Here is a 17,075-nt window from a genome sequence, read left to right as displayed (position 1 = left end):
AACTTGTGGCAAAAACAAGTACAAGTTTAGATGCTACAGCTGTTTAAATAAAGTGTAAGAAGTGGCCTGGGCCGGATTATCCAGTAGGCATGTCCAGGGGCCCATGCGCAGTTGGTTCATCCAGGAGTCATTCATTTTTCCTGCCTCTTTCTCACACTGCTGAGGCTAGTGTGGGCTGAGTACTTCCAGTACTTTGCCAGAAAATTGGCATTTTTTTATTCAACAAATTTAGGATGAAAACACTGCAGTTAGTTTTTGAGACGTTCAGATGTTCAAGCTAAGTGGGAGGTAAAACATAGTAGCAGCAGCTCACTATCACAGTGGATTCATATCACAAGACTTTGAAGGTGCCAAAAGCTGCCCTCCCTAGAGGACGACCTGCTGCAGCTCCCAGCAGAAGAAGCGAGTGAAGGTGTGTTGTGAGGGTTACTTTTTTCAGTAGGATACAGTCAGTACTCTTCATCCTGTGTACACATTCCTTTATGTGTCTGATGAGAGAGGGGGGGGGGGATCGTAGAAACTAGCTGGCTGGGGTTCACCGAAAGATTTGTGGCCGGGGACGCGTGTAACCTGGTGACATGGTTGTGAAGGTACCAGCTTGGTTGCAGATCTGAAAAAGAAGAGCACAGCTTGTGGGCTTTTATTTTGTAGGAACTGAGGGGAAACAGCGTCGTATGTTGGTTGACTTGCAGGGGGTGGACAGAGCAGCAAACCGTTTGAAATCCCCTCTAGCGGAGCAGAGGGCGAGAGGGTCTATTCCTGCAGTCCAGCTCAAACATGGCGGGCTGTGGAGGAGACGTGATGTGCTCGTGGTCCGGACCTAAGACCCACGGCACATCCTCAACCCCGGCGTCCGAAGAGGGGGAGCTGAGGAAGAGAAGGAGAGCTTTCTGCCTGACCAGGATGAAGTCCCGTAACAGCTCCGAGAAGCATCAGCTTCAGCATCATCATGAGCCCGCCGCGAACAACAACAACAACACGCCGTTCATGATCCACTGCAAGGAGATCAAACACATCTGCAGCAACTGCCGAGGAGCCGAGCCGCTGGACGGTGAGACGCTTCAGGTTGCTTTGAGAGCAGGAGGAGGAGTACTGCTTTTTAAATGATTGTGCTCATCGCTCCCTGCCTGCTGGTGGGGGTCGGGGTCAGCGCTCAGATCAGATCCCTGTATTGAATCTGTTTTACTTTACAGTGAGGTTAACAATAGCTGATGCTGTTTGAAAGCCTCTGCTGAGTCTTCTTCGCTGTCACGGGGCTGTGGTGTGGCTGGAGCTTCACTGTAAGCGCATGATTTCAAGTCCAGTTTTTGTTTTGCTTCCCTGTTTGAAAGCAGAAGTTCAGGGCATTCCACGCACGGATCGCTATAGTTTCAGTTAATATAGAGAGCTGGGAAATTTTCTGGTTTTGTCTTACTGGATTCCACAAACCAAACATCATCGTATGGTTTAGTCTTTTCCCTTATTAACTGCTATAACTATCACTTCAAGTTCAGACTGTCGGTGGATTATTATCTGCACTGATGCTGATGAATTTTCTGTCAATACAGAAATCAATTTATGGAGCCATCACTGCAGCAGTTCATCTCAAACACACACAACGTCAATAGTTGCTCTGGCTTAAATAACAGAGATCAATAGCTAATCATAGAATCTGTTCATTTAATCAGCTTGTGGTTTTATTTGAAAACCTTAGCGTGTGGATCAGTGGAGGCTTTGTTCTTTAATAAAACTCAGCCACTTGATTTAAATTGCTTAATCAGCCACCGGGGATTTAGTGAGCAGCCCTTTCAAAACCTGGTTTTACTGGCACGATTTGTTTGAGAAGAGATAACCAGAACTCGTTTGGAGTTTTCTTGACAGAGGATCTTCAACAGATGATCAAAAACGTCATTTTTCAGTAAACTCAGTAATGAAGAAACTGGTTTGCAGTGACAGTAACATTTCCTCTTCATTTATTGTTTACTTGAAGATGTTTCAGACTGTTGGCGTTCTTGTTTTTCCTCCACAAATCAACACAAGTCAAGTCAATTGATGCAACAGCTGGTGCCAGCATAGACTGTATAAAAAGATGACAGTGGCTACTGCTGGTCAGTGAATTTCATGCCTTGTGATTAACAAGCCGTTAGTTTCAAAAACATTTGCTCATTGGCTAAGTTAGTGATGGTGAAAATGTTAATGCCATCCACTGTCAAGAAACCAGTGGATGGCATCACAACAGCTACTCACATCTTTTATATGGTCTGTGGGACTGACACTCTTTTGGAGACAGCCTCAAGTGGCCATCAGAGGAACTGCAGTTTGGGGGGGTGGCGAGTCTTATTTTGCTTGATGCCCAGTAGCAAGGCCATTTAAAAAAAAAGAGAGAGAAACAAAAACTAAAACTATGAATCAGCTAAGAAATTCAGTCGTAACACAGGCCTTCCAGCATCGTTGTTTTGGCTGAACCAAGTTGTTTTCGAGCTTGTTGTTCAGTGAGTCAGTGTTTTGAGGCATCAGTGAGATAACAGACCCCAGGTCAGACTGAAAGAATGTCTCCCTGCAGTGTGAGTCTGAGCCCTCTGACTCACTGCTGCTCTCGCTCCACTGCTTGTGGCGAGGGGGGGTTGGACTACACCAGGAGGGAGAAGACACCTTTTGTGTAAGGAGACAAAAGATGAGACAAACACAGTATGTCATCACCTCAAAATCTGCATAGTTTTGGGGGTTTTTTGCAGTCGAATGATGTCACTGTTGTCCTGGAAACACTAATTTTACTGCTTTAGGTGCTGGAGACGCTTCATTGAGAGAGCCTTTGTGCAAGGGAGGTTTCCGTGAGCTCTGACGTTCACACAGGGATGCTACACAGACTCAGAGTGTCTACTGAGGGGTTAGGGAGGGGAGGATGAGGGGGGGCTGACTGGATGTTGTTGAAGGAACTCTCAATGGCAGGTACAGTGTTGGTGCAGATTTGAACTGACATCTCTCTTCCAACAAGGCCTCCCGAAGGATGTCATCGCCTCCCGTCTGCAGCTGCCTACCAGTTTACACATGGCTGGTTTGTCCATCAACTGCTGATAATGTTTCAAATAGAGGAGAAATCACTGGCAAAAACACAGCTTCAAAGATTTTGACTTAAAGGTAGACTGATGGTCAAGTCGTACTGTATTTTTGTAATAGAACTGAAGGCAGTGATAATATACAACAGTCTTTTATCCATCCATCATCCATTGTCTCCTGCTTATCGGGGTCCACATCACAGGGACAGCAATCTAAACACACATGTCCAAACATCTCTCTCCTTAGCCACCTCATTCTGGGGAGCAGTCAGGCTTTCCCAGGCCAGCTGACAGATGTAATCTCTCCTCAGTCTGCCTCCATTTGGCCATGCCTGAAACACCTCACCTAGGAGGCGTCCAGAACCTCCACATCTGTCTGCTTTTGATGTGGAAAACAAGCATCTTTGACTCTGAGCCGCACATGATTTTGCAAAACATTCCTATGTTTTACTGCCAGATTTTCCCTGTCATTCCTCAATTACTTGTACAACATTCCCAGTTGAATTAAGTTTACTTCACCCAAATTCAAAACATTCCATGTGTTTGGATTCATTTCCATCTTTCCATTCATCTGTCTGACAAGTATCTGTTTGCACTGCATGCTTCTGTCGGCCAGTGTTTGTGTGCAGGTTTACATCCTCTGCTGCCTGCTGAAATGTTGCCTTCCTTCCCCCCCTTTATTGCTGCTGGCTCTGCCCTTGTTTTGTAGAGGATGTTGTGTGTGTGTGTGTGTGTGTGTGTGTGTGTGTGTGTGTGTGTAATGGGAAAGGTGTAATTTCAAATGGAAAATCGGAGCATGCTGTATAGAGTGGCCTCCAGCATGATTACTTTGAGGAAAGTCCCTGTGGGGTGGGGGGAATTGTAGCTCAGAGGAAGAGGGTTAATGGAAAACATGGGAAAGGGAAGGCTCACAGTTGAAGAGGTTATAATTCTATCAGATTCTCACCACTGAACCCCCCCCCCTTTGGTCTGTGTTGTAGCTGGCTAACTCCTCTCTGTCCAAGTTTTTCTCTCCTCCTTCTTACATAAGGTTTCTGCTGCTGTGGCCACCTGACACATTAGCTGTGATTGAAAGCGATCCAAATAAGCTTTACCTGACTTGATTATGCAAAACCCCCCTGGCAGAAAATGTCCTCTGACATTTGAAGCAGAGAGCAGCGATCATCTGTTCTACTTAACTGTGGGTTAAAAGGGTCCCATTATCAGTTAATAAGCTATAGAATAATAGCTCATTTACTTTGTGCCCACCTGGCTGAGGCGTTAATAAAATGGTCATTAATCAGATCATTATCCAGAATGATTTCTTGAAAAAACAATTTTTGGGTCATTACCCGAAGGTCTTCCTTTTATGGCGATGTTTATCTGAGAAAAGGCATCAGGTTTTCAAATTTGTGCTACACTCTTCCTAAAAAAGAACTCAGACTATATCAGTCACCCAGATGCCAACTGTCAGTCGTCATAACGCCAAATATCCGAACAAATACGTTGTTGTGCTAAGCGTTGGAATAAAAAGCGCAAAATTAAGTGAGTCAAAACCACAAAAACAATGTTTTTATGCATTTTGTTTATCTGCTTGTTAATGTTGTCTTTTCAGCTGAGGAAGTGGAGAGGTTGGCAGCGATGCGCTCTGATTCGCTGGTACCGGGTACGCACACGCCCCCCATCCGGCGGCGGAGCAAATTCGCCACCCTGGGTCGTCTGTTCAAACCCTGGAAGTGGAGGAAGAAGAAGAGTGAGAAGTTTAAGCAGACGTCTGCAGGTGAGAACCAAAACTCTGTAAACAGCACATCTGCAGGTCGGCAGCCAGCTCTGCGCCTTTCTGTCCTCTCTGCCTCACTCGCATCTCTGACACCTAGCAACAGCCTTGAGAGACGCTGTCCTTTAAAATGTTAGCATCAAAAGTCTACTGTGCATGGTTGTGTCTGGCTATGCACAGGGAGATTTCATGAGTCCAGTCATTATAGTCTGATACGTCATATAAGCAAAGAATGGCTGTATGTAGATATTAAGCAGGAACAAGTAATATCAACCTTCATTTGTCCACTGAATTCAATTTTGGAAGTATACATAATGCGAATGCAAAGGTTTGTAGCTGGATTGGAATCCTGGACATTTCCATTAGACCATGAATGCAGCATCTTTATTTAGCTCTAAAATCCAAGTGAAGAATAATTAATTTTCAAATTGATACCATAGGTGCATCCACTAAAACTCTGGAGTTTGAAGTTCAGTGACCTTGACCTCAAGTCAGAGGTCAAGTTTATTGAAAATCTTGTGAATGTGATAACTCACGAAGGAAGTCACCTAGGATGTTCAAACTTATAGCTTTGACCTGTGACGTGGATGGGCTGACCTGTGTGACAGCCCATCCATGTCAAGAAAAGTGCAAAACTCCATTTGCTGTTAGATCCTCATTAGTGGCATCGCTGTCAGTCATTAATGAGGCTGCTCTCTCACATGTGTATCCACTCAATAGAGGATCCTGCTGCTTTCTGATTCTGCAGGTATGTAATAAACTCAGAAGAAAGACTTCTGCTAACAGCTGGAAGCAAGAAGGTAAACGTCACCTCCCACTTGTTTAGTCAAATTCGTGAGCTGTTACAGGCTCCGTCTTCATCATAAAGACTTTTCTACAGATAAAGAATAGTCAGCACAGCGGAAACATAGTAACTGATTTGTATTCTTTCAGTTTTGGTGCCCTTGTATATTTGGGATCCAGCCTCATAAATCAGAATGACTGAATTTGTGCTTTTTCTCAGGTGGTGTGATGAAATGCATAAATGCAATAAACATTGGGATCAGCCAAACTGCTATTCCAGACATCAGTGTATTCGTGTTCTTACACAATGAACTTATACTTGACTTTTTTTAAATGCTGTTGCTGAAAGCTGTTAATTCCACTGCTGTTCAGAGATGCCAACACAGCAGCTGTGGAAGAATTGATCATTAATGTTGGCCGTAGCAACAAGTGAGCTTCAAATGGAGTTCGCCAGCCGACGTGTTGTCTCTTTAACAGTGAATTAACACTTCATTCAAAGCAGTGAGCAAATTTGAAAAGTAGTTTCATATGTCTGGCTCGGGGCTACAATATTCAGCGAGTACTAAGCTGTGAAGCGAAGGAAAGTGTTGGATTTGGATGCCGAAATAGCCGCTGTTGTTGTTGTTTCTCAGCTGGCTGAATCATTTTACATCCTGCTCTCACTGAGCGACGCAAACACGCAGCAGAGGGGTGAAGAGAGGCTTCCTGCAGCCAAGCTGTTCCCCCAGCTGTCATAGCAGTTACACTTTTTTTTTTACCCTGCTGAAAACCTTCCTGCCTTCTCTGCACCCAGATAATGAACAGTATACGTTTTATAGCATGTGTACGTGCGCACAGGTGCTACACGTTGCGTGTACCGTGTGCTTTTGCTGCACCCTGCTGTCATGCAGTCAAGGTGCATTGGATTATCCAGATTTTCGTGCTTCAAGTAAAAATATAGCTGTGGGGTTGAATAGGGTTTACTGTAGGAAACACAGACAGTTATGACTACAATACATTGACACTGGGGCAACATATACGGAACCAGTTTTACATTGTATCCCTGGGCACTTTTTCTCCACTTTCTTTAGCTGAATCTATGAAACATATCAAAGATCACACAAAGTTTGACAGACATAAAATAGTATTATTGCATCAACAAGGTGATTCTCAAAGAAACATTGGAATGGAGAGCATTTGTTTTACAACAGCTTCATTTTCAGCATGACAGCGAACCCAAACACACTGCCAATCCAGTAAAAGCATACCTGTATGGAACTGTCAGTCATGGATTGGCCTCCCCACAGCCTGGACTCAAACAACGTGGGAACAGAAACGGAACAGAAGGGGGGGCAACATCCAAAGAAGAGCTTTGAATGTCCTTTAAAAAGCCTGAAGAACTATTTTTGAAGACTTCTCGAGGCTTTTTCCCATAAAGACAACATTAGACCAGCGCCTCTGTACCCTTAACAATGAGTGTTGACACCTCAGTGTATACATAAATAAAGATGTGGTTTGACGACCATTAGAATTGTTTTGGGGGGGTTTTCATGGTTAGCTGAATAGGCAGAGACCACGCTCGCTAACTTCTAATGAAAACCCAGTGATTTTGTGATATACAGCCTGAAATATGACAGAAACCACTCAGAAAAGAGCTTCAAGAGTTACTCCTAGAAGAGAAGTCACTAGAAAGCTGCCCTAAGAGAGTTCAGCTCTTGTTGAAGAATAAAGGTGGTTTTACCAAATACTGACATTCAAGGTCGTTACAATTTTACAAACTCAGTTTTTGCCTTAAATACTGTATTTTCATGTGTGTTTGTGCGCGTTTTAATAAATTGTTGCTTCTCTTTTCCACGGGGTAGTTCAAGACTTTTGCTCCATAAAGGCTATATAAGACAAAATGCATCAGTTAGACAATAATCCTGCATTACTATGTGTGTGGGTGATGTGTAGATATCAGTTTACCAAACTGAGCTGTTAGAAAGCAACACAGAAAAACGCATTACAAACGCCATTAAATGACTTCATTAGATATAGTGTATGTCAGGGTTTAAAAAAAAAAAAAAAGACTTGTAGTATTGTAATATTGCTTTTATTAACTCCCCCACCCTAACACTTTACTGATATTGTCTCAAACCCTACCAATCAAAATGGCATTGGAAAAGATACGTTTTCACAGCTCATGCTGGATATGCTAGAAAATGAAAAAGTGTTATTTACGGGAAATGTTTAGGAGTGAGGAGGCGAGTAGGCATCTCTGTCAGAGGATCAGTGAACTGGTAGTGTTATGTTTGTGCGCACAGCTCAGAGGGTCAGTCACATGATATTTCCTTGGCACACAGCAGCAGTGCTGGAAGCAGCAGCAAGTCCAAAGAAACAGCTGCTGCAGCTGACTCGTTCCTCGATCCTGATAACTCTGTTAGCATCCAGCGCAGCAGCTTTCTTCCTGTTCAAGTCGTTTATGACGTCTCCTCCTCTGTGCTCCCTCAGTGTTGGAGAGGAAGATGTCCACTCGCCAGAGCAGAGAGGAGCTCATCAAGAAGGGACTCCTAAAGGAGGTCTATGAGAAAGGTGAGGCTCCACACAGCGAAGGTGAGAAAGAAAGTGGCCAGTGTTGTAGTATTAGTTGTTCTCTTTGTTTGCGGCCTGATTTTGATTTTAGATTCAAATTCAAATGTAAAGTAAGATTTTTCCGGTTGCAGCTTCTCAGTTGTGATTCATGCCTTTTCTCTTGCACTTTGATTGGTTTGAGTCTCTCACATTGTTCTGTCATCAGTGGGGTGGTGCTGTTTAAGTGCTGCAGCGCACCAAAGACTCACGCAAGCTTGTGCACAGTTGTAACTCATTTTTTAAGTGTCAGTAAATCCAGTGACAAGTTTACTTACAGCACACCAGTCAGCTTTATCATGACAAGACTGAGCTTAGGAATATGTGTGCCTGTCTGATCCTTACCACCATTCCCTCACATCCAGCTGCTCTACCTGGGTGTTTCTCCCTATCTATCTTTGAAAACTACACTGTTACGTGATTCATATTTTCTCTAAGCAAAATTTGAAAAAAATGCTACATAAGGAGATCCTTTGCTCTGTTTTTTCATTTTTTACCTACTTTTGAACACCAATGTGCATCTTTCTGTGCAGATGGTGCATCTCTGACCATCCGGGAGGAGGTGAAGATAGAGAATGGTCGTTCCTCGGTGCTTGGCTCCAGCCTGTCGGAGTCTGAAGGTAGTGAGCTGATGGAGGGAGCAGCAGGAGCAGCTGTAGGTAGGCAGCACAGCCTCAGAACCACTGAAACCTCTTTAGGTATTTGATTCACAGTGGTCTCTGACTCCTTTGTTGTTTCCCCCAGGCTCCCTGGAGTTTCAAATGCCTAGTGATGCTCAACAGGACCACACCCAGAAATCCAGTCAGGCTCCGCCCACAAAGAAGTCTATCGTATATCAGGCTGATGGTGCTGAATCAACCCTCTGCAGACCTCCAACGCTACACAAACAACCTCCCGCTCTGCCACCCAAGCCTTTCAACAGGCTACCCAATCACATTACAGGTGAGTGTGTCTCCATGCGTGCTCACAACCGCATTAGTGCGCGTGTGCCTAATCCTCCCACGTCCACCTCCTCGTGCAGACGGCGCCCCCGTGAAGTTGCCATGCATGTCGGCTAAGTTGTCTCCTCCTCTACCTCCGAAGAAGCTCATGATCTCCGTACCTGCAGGGAGCATGGAGCCCTCTTCTATCGCCTTCCAGAAGTGCCCCGCCCCTCCCAGCCATGCTCCAATGGGTGCACACTCACTGCAGTACGGGACCCTGCCTGTTCCTCTCCACCCGCCCAGCCGAATCATAGAGGAGCTGAACAAAACCCTGGCCCTCACCATGCAGAGGTTTGAGAGGTGAGGATCACACCGCAGAGGCCAGAAAGTCAAGAAAATATCAGCGAAAAGTCAAAAGGCTCATTAAATTGATCGTTTAGAACGAGCCTGTAACATAAAGAAGCTGGGACAATCATATTTTGGACTAAACAAAAAATTACAAAAATGATTAAAAAAAATATTGTTTGATTATATAGTAGTTTTACAAAACTGAGAAAGACCAATTGATTAATCAGCCAGTCCCCTCTGTACTAAATCCAGCCCTGGGCAACTTTGCTAAGCACCAACCCCCATGCCACAAAAAGTAGGGAAGAGTGTCGGCCCCCTTATTCCCAAAGCAGATGGCTCTGTATGTTGACTTGGCACCAAGTTGAAAGCTCGGATGCTACTCTGTTCTGAACATGGACAGCTGTCATTCCTTATATACTTCTTTAAAGTCCGCTGCCCAGGCACACAGGTAGTGTGTTGTAATGTAAAAACAGACAGGCAAGCTGATGTCCACACGGACCCTCGCTCACTGTCTGATGAAGAAATTTACATCACAGGGATCCAAGCAGATCCAACTGACCCAGAAGCCAGATGACCTCCCATTTATCCAGGCTAGGTTGTGATACTCTGAGACGTGTAAGGTGAATGTTTTAAGCGCTCCTACAGTGACTATGATGATCTTTTGCTATAGAATCACGATCTGAGTTGGAATCCTTCACACCAACTCACAAAAGTCATCCACGGAAAGCACAACGCCATTTTAAGATTCACAAATGTGTAATTTATAGGGAAATATTCCTATTTTTTTGACAGTTGTCTAGGAAGAATATGGCTGCGCAGCACATACACAACCATAGGTGGTGTGTTTTTTGTTTTTTTTAGTAAGGCAGAGCTATCCGTTTTACAAAAACAAATTGAAACATCTGTTTGGCTTTCAAGGGTCTTTCTGGATTTGGATGGAGTGTCTGACTCCAGAATAGTGTGTATGATCTGCTCCCACCTGAATGGGCATTTTAAGGATTCACATTCAGAAAAGATTAGATTGAGTTCTGGTCTTTCCATAGTTGCCTGTAGTCCACAGTGAAAAATTGTTTTTCTTCAAAGTAGGTGTAGCTCTTTACATGACGGAGTTTCTACACAGCTGGGTCGGTGCTATGATTTTACTTTATTTAATTCATAAGGTTAGTTAGTAGAGTTTCCAACCGTCCTGTAAAAAACGGAATCGTCCCGTATTCAGAGAAAATATTACGCGTTTCGTATTGAGCTGAAAAGGAACACAGTTTGTCCCGTACTTCAGCTAGGATGAAAAAGACACAAAGCTGGAGTTATCCTGCGCCTTTACGCTATCAGCTGACTCTTCTTCTCTCATTCAATCCTGAAACTGATCAATGATCAGCTAACGCAAGTCCCGTCTCTCCTTTGTTTATCGCCCACTTTGCGCCAGAAAGAGGAAACCAGCGGATGTCGCGCTAAACAGCAGCGCGTTTAAGCTTGATCAGCTGTTGTTAGAATGTATTTAATATTAATTTCTAGTATCAGCTGATTTTTGCTGGAGCCACAGCTGTAAAGCTGCTGGTCATGATATGGTTTGGTTATGTGATGAGAGGGAAACCAGGAGATGTCCTTACTGAATCATCAGAGCTGAACAGGTGATGGAGAAACAGGTTTACCTTTTAGGTGACATGAATGAGTTGAAGGGAAGCTATGAACTGTTTCTGAGAGACAAATAACACCAGGATCCTTTTTCTACATAGCTGATAGCTGGTAACTGTGCAGGGGCGGGTCTAGCAAAGTTTTGCCAGGGGGGCCAGGTAGGACATTAACAGGGAGAGGGGGCACAAAGACATACTTTTCTTTCTTATTCTCATTTAAAATGTCTCGCTTTTAAAAAATAATTATCTGAATCTTACAACCAAAGTTTTTATCTGATGTACAACGTATAGAAATCATACACATACCAACAAGACAGTGAACATCACTGTCACAACAGCGTTTGTTTTCATTCAAAGGCTTTATGGCTTTTCTTATAATACCTGGTGGGCCGGTCTGTAGTCAAAATGCCCGGGCCGATTTTTTTGTCCCAGTCCAGCCCTGGGCACGACACGCAGTGAATTAATCTGAGAGGGTGCATTAAAAAATAAATGGCCGGGCCAGCGGTGCACATCGCAAATTAGCTCGCATAGACACATTAGTTGTACCACTTCTTAATGACGGCATCTTAGCTAACAACCCCGACTACCAGATTCAACTTGTAATTGGCTAAAAATCACTTAGCCTACTGGTGAGAGGGACGTTGCTAGCTGTCAGTTTTTTCAAGCGATGTTGAAATTTGAGCTCAAGGAGTTGGCCGTCCGACTGCGGTCTGGGGTGTGGGGCCTCCCTGCTGCTGCGGAGTCGGGGTGGTCTGCCTCTCCCCACCGCAGGGAAAAGGGTAACACCACCTGGGTCTGGGTGCAATTCCCCCCTCCAGGGGCAAGGGTACCTAGACCCGGTTTGTAGGGTACGCTTGGGGAGTGTGATTGTGTGTACAGCGTCTCTTTATGTCTGTCTCCACGTTGGTTGAGTGTGGAGTGAGTGCATATGAGAGCATGAGGGTGGGAATGGATGTTTGTGTCTGTGTGTGCCTGTATGTCTGTGTCTATATGTCAGGTTGGGTATCAGATGCCACCTCTCTGGGGACACCTCAGGCCCTCCAAGGTTTGGAGGCCTATCTCCACCCACCACCACTTCCCCTGCCGGTGGCGGACTCCCTCAGGTGTCGGTGTGTTGGTGGTTCTCTGTGTCTGGGGGTGGGCGTCCGGGTACACACCGGCTCACTCCTTGGCGGCCGCTTGTCGGGGCCTGGGGCCTGGGGCTCGCTCGGGCCCCTTTGGAGGTGGGGTGCCCCCGGCCTCTCGGCCTAGGGCTCGGTCACTCAGGCGCAGCTGGGGGCCGGCGGAGCTCACGGGCGCGTCACTGCAACCCCCCCTGGCTTCTGCTCCGCGGCTGCTGAGTGAGCCCTCATCTGGGACTCTCCTCAGCTCTTACTGGGACAGTGGCGCGGCTGCCCCTCTGTTGGTCTTCCATGGTCTCTTGTGTTCTGGGGGCCTCTGGATGTCTGGAGTTTTGATCTCCTCCATACCCGCTTCACACCCTGGAGGACGGGGCTGTGGCCCCCCCACACTCCCTAGCAGATCATTACATGGAGAAACCTTTGGAATGCAAGCATGCTGATCCACACAGGTATGCACACATGGGTATTCACAGACGCGGACTAAAGCTTTCTTGGCTGCTGCCTCAAAGCACACTGTGCGCTGTCTATCTTGCGTGCTGCACAATATCGTTTATTACTTAGTAAATACTGATATCTATGACTAGCTAGTTTATTGTGATGGTGCTTTGCTTTCTCTATTATTATGTTGCTCTTTGTTGTTTGCTGTCTCCTCTGTTTGTTTGTTTGTTTGTTTGTTTGTTTTTTCTCCATACAGGTGACCCAGGAGTTTTTTTTTTTTTTTTTGTCTCTCTTCCCCCCCCTTCTCACCGTCTCTTCTCCCCTTGGGTTTTCTTTCTTTCTCTCCCCCTCTCTCTCTCATTCATTCCCCCTGTCCTATTTATTAAAAAAAAAAAAAAAAAAAAAAAAAAAAAATGACAAAGGATGAACTGAAGCTCTGCCATCACGTAATGTCGCATACTGCTGTTTCTGATGTCATTTAAAAAAAAAAAAAATAAAAAAAAAAAAATAAATAAAATAAAATGTCTCGCTTTTAAAAAATAATTATCTGAATCTTACAACCAAAGTTTTTATCTGATGTACAACGTATAGAAATCATACACATACCAACAAGACAGTGAACATCACTGTCACAACAGCGTTTGTTTTCATTCAAAGGCTTTATGGCTTTTCTTATAATACCTGGTGGGCCGGTCTGTAGTCAAAATGCCCGGGCCGATTTTTTTGTCCCAGTCCAGCCCTGGGCACGACACGCAGTGAATTAATCTGAGAGGGTGCATTAAAAAATAAATGGCCGGGCCAGCGGTGCACATCGCAAATTAGCTCGCATAGACACATTAGTTGTACCACTTCTTAATGACGGCATCTTAGCTAACAACCCCGACTACCAGATTCAACTTGTAATTGGCTAAAAATCACTTAGCCTACTGGTGAGAGGGACGTTGCTAGCTGTCAGTTTTTTCAAGCGATGTTGAAATTTGAGCTCTCCGCTCAGCACAGCAACTGTTAATATAGATCGTTATTCAATTTATTGCTAATGCAATTATATGGCACATTGACTTCTGAGGAAACTTTAGATGGCACTCGTCATCAAAAAGGTTGCCTACCCCTGGTCTAGAGGAATACATACAAAACAATAGAGAGACACACATTGGAGAGCAAAGTGCTTGGAGGTAGTGCAAAGAAAAGACTTGTCTTTGCACTGTCTGTTTAAGTATCACTATTTAGTCTGTCTATTCACAGTCTGAATTAGAGTCGGTGTGTGAGTGGACTGAGTGATGAGGGTTACTCAGACCATGGCTCAGATCGGTGAGGTGGGTGGGCAGGGGTGGGGTGTCGGGGGAGAATGTTTTTTAACAGGTGCCTCAGGTCAATGAGGTGTGTGACCTGATTGACCTGAGGCACTGACCAGAGGGCAACTGGTCAAACAGGTGGTGAGCAGGGTCCACGGGGTCACCTGTGATCCCATCCCAAGAGACCATCACCCAATCTTCCAGGGGCAGGAGGGAAGGATCGGACGATGGGGGAGCGACAGGGCAGCCAATAATGTTTTTGGGCAGTGTTAATTAACCTCTGCGCAGCCTTTCTGTTCTCAGTAGTGGCTCCTGCGTTCCAAAAATCCAGAGCGCGCCCTCCACTCAGGAGTGGAGGAAGACCAGCATCAGCCTCAGGTTATTCTTTCTCAGATTCCACCCATTCTCCTTTTATAATAAGAGGGGAGTGGACCGGTCTGTGCTTCCTGAAGCCCATTAGGAGTTCTTTTGTTTTAAGGATGTTCAGCTTCAGGTTCTTTTCTGAGCACCAGTGGACAGGTTTTCTACCTCCACCCTGTACGCCGTCTCATCTATATCAGAGATGAGCCCAACCATCGTGCAGGTTCCAATAGGGGATCTGAAGGTGGTCCAGTTTGGGGATGAAGATGTCTGTCATTATGGTGTTGAATGCTGAGCTGTAGTGCATCTTTGCGTAGCTCTTCCTGTTCTCCAGATGGCTCAGCGCTCTGTGAAGGGTGATGGTGATGACATCCTATGTGGATTTGCTCTGTAAGCAAACTGGTGGGGGTCAAAGCAGGGGGTAGCAGTCTCTGATGTGCTGAGACACTATCTGCTCTAAGTACTTCAGGACTACAGAGGGCTACAGGTCTGTAGTCATTGAGGCTGTCTATGCCATAATGGTAGAGGCCTTCAGACATAACCATAACCCTCACTTCACACAGCAGTGAACGTGTATGTGTGAATATGTTTGTGTGACACGTTTACCATTTCATTCTGAAACTGCAGCTCCATGATGCACGCCGTTCCCACGGTGATGATCGAGTGCGACGATGACAAAGAGAACCTCCCTAACGAGGCAGACTACGAGGACCTGCCGGGCATGTACAAGGATGAGGAAGAGGAGGAAGAGGAAGACGAGGAGGAAGATGAGGAGGAGGAGGAAGACGAAGAAGAGGATGAGGATGATACACTGTTTACAAGTAAGCATCTTTTTGTCTTTATTAAAATTTGGCTTACACCCACCATGGTCTTCAAGGTTACATTGAAACCCTGAAAAACAATAAAGAGGACAGAGACGTGTACATTAATGAGAATTACAAAAATATTTACTGCAGAAGAAGATCTACTGGGAGGCTGCGACAGCCTCAATCTGCTTAACTTTGATACGATTTCCTCTGCCAATATGTTCAATAAAGGCACACTGGCCATGAAGGTCTTACGAAAAGACTCTCTGGCCATCAAGCTGAGCAACCGTCCATCCAAAAAAGAGCTGGAGGAGAAGAACATCCTGCCACTGCATTCAGACCAGGAGCGGCTCGAATCCCGGCAACAGACGGCCACCAAACTGACGAGGTGAGCTTCCGACTTAAGAGCACACATGCTGATGTGGCACCGAGCCACTCGGAGGAGCGGTACACACGCCCACATCGCTCATCACATGCACATCGAGTCACCTGCAAAGTGTTTCAACCCATGCGAGCTGTGATAGAGGCGACCTGGCTGCTGCAAGGAGCAGATGATAGAAGAAGGGATGACGCAAAGCAGAGATGGAAAGATTAAAGCAGGGGGTGTAAAACGAAATAAAACGGAAAAAAGAGAATAGTGTCGTGACTGTAAAGGTGAGTGCAGGCTACATTAGATGTGTACAGACACAAAATGTTGTCAAAATCATCACACAACATTTGAATCATTCTTACTGTACCAAGTGGCAACTTAAGCCAGTGCAGAAATGCTAAAGGCTACAGTTCCATGAATGGCCACTTGAGGTCACATCTAGTCCTATTTTAAAGTGCCAAACTTTTAATGAGGTTTCTAATAAAAATGCCCACTGCTCAAGAGTTGTCCATCATATCACATCACACGTGACACAACCACCGTTTTTTGGGAAATGCGAGTATTCCCTGAGTCGTTAGTAGTGCTTCCTGTTTCTTCCGGTTGCAAAAACCTGTGAGAAAACTGAGTGATTACTTTGGTAGCTAGGAAATATCCAGGGTTGCCTGTACTTCTTCTTGTTTTTTACCCTGTCCTGTACAACAGCTTTAGCTAGCAGAATCAGGTTGTGCCAAACACTTTGCTTTGCCAAGAGGAGCCCTGTAAATTTTTTAGAACGCTTTAGCTTGTCGCTGAAAACAATCCTATTTTACCAGTTTTCATTTCCAGTGTGTGTTTTCTCAGCTCCACTGCGGCTCAAAGAGCAGCTTGTCAGTCTTTATAGACAAGTCCGTCACTTCCATTCAAACTATGACTGCAGCAATATGCTGGTGACCAAAGTAATCATAAAGAGGCTTTTACCAGCCGGCTGGAGACTACACATTTTCCTCTAACGACAGGTGGTGGCCAGGAGCTCACTGATTGGTCTGTATGTCTGTGTTAGAAGTCATTTTCTCAGTGACTGACATCAACCTTCACCAACCAGTTGGGAACAAGCATTTTTCCTTCACGACCAGAGGTTGCCTCGCTAGCAAAACTAACCATGTTTACAGCCCGTGTAGCTAATTTCAGTCGCAAAAAATAGTTCATCTTGGTTATATTTCTATCGCAATCCATGCTGTTGCAAAATTCTACTCTAATATTGTTTGATATCATAGTGGCAAGTCCACATTTTATATACAGAAATGTATGAAATGTACTAAAATTTATCTAAAATCTAAAGCACACACACAGTACTTAGCTACATCATTACTGCAGTAAATATCCATCTTCTATAACCACTCGCTGTAATATATGGCCGGGGGCATTACCCTACATATTCATTGTGCTCTTTGGTCCCACTTAATAGGTTTTTATAATATTAGGACAACTTGTAGTGTGCAACTGCTTGTATTACTTAATGAACTCCACATCTTAACATTAGTTGGTATTGTTTTGTTAGCTGGCTCTGGAGGAATCATCTTTATCTTTATCTTCCTCTGGCTGATGTTTTGAGCCTCTGCACTGTCCACCTCTTTTTTTTTTTTTTTT

At 44.9% G+C, this 17,075-nt stretch overlaps 1 protein-coding gene and 1 long non-coding RNA gene across 3 annotated transcripts in view; one reads left to right on the top strand and one right to left on the bottom strand.

The window, feature by feature from the left end:
- The window catches only part of phactr1 (phosphatase and actin regulator 1), a 48,074-nt gene that overhangs the window by 25,096 nt on the left and 5,903 nt on the right, over nucleotides 1-17,075 (top strand). The window contains exons 1-8 of one of the 2 annotated variants that reach the window (XM_085437343.1): nucleotides 688-1,051; nucleotides 4,630-4,794; nucleotides 8,044-8,124; nucleotides 8,694-8,819; nucleotides 8,905-9,102; nucleotides 9,182-9,443; nucleotides 14,901-15,094; nucleotides 15,311-15,467. In XM_085437343.1, the coding sequence (XP_085293469.1) occupies nucleotides 778-1,051; nucleotides 4,630-4,794; nucleotides 8,044-8,124; nucleotides 8,694-8,819; nucleotides 8,905-9,102; nucleotides 9,182-9,443; nucleotides 14,901-15,094; nucleotides 15,311-15,467 (1,457 nt within the window). In that variant the 5' untranslated portion in view covers nucleotides 688-777. Of the gene's footprint in view, nucleotides 1-687; nucleotides 1,052-4,629; nucleotides 4,795-8,043; nucleotides 8,125-8,693; nucleotides 8,820-8,904; nucleotides 9,103-9,181; nucleotides 9,444-14,900; nucleotides 15,095-15,310; nucleotides 15,468-17,075 lie in introns of those variants that run through there. The other variant, XM_085437344.1, reaches the window with a different exon arrangement.
- Nucleotides 4,681-15,164, bottom strand: LOC146689084 (uncharacterized). The gene is made up of 3 exons (XR_014916128.1): nucleotides 15,138-15,164; nucleotides 14,880-14,985; nucleotides 4,681-4,744 (listed from the first exon to the last, which is right to left on the bottom strand). It is a non-coding gene; the product is annotated as an uncharacterized LOC146689084 (long non-coding RNA).

Source organism: Copadichromis virginalis, linkage group LG17 (assembly GCF_057382275.1).
Source record: "Copadichromis virginalis isolate Kocher_CV1m ecotype Utaka linkage group LG17, C_Virginalis_male_GT1.1, whole genome shotgun sequence".
Taxonomy (NCBI): Eukaryota; Metazoa; Chordata; class Actinopteri; order Cichliformes; family Cichlidae; genus Copadichromis; species Copadichromis virginalis.
This window is presented reverse-complemented; position numbering and strand designations above follow the sequence as displayed.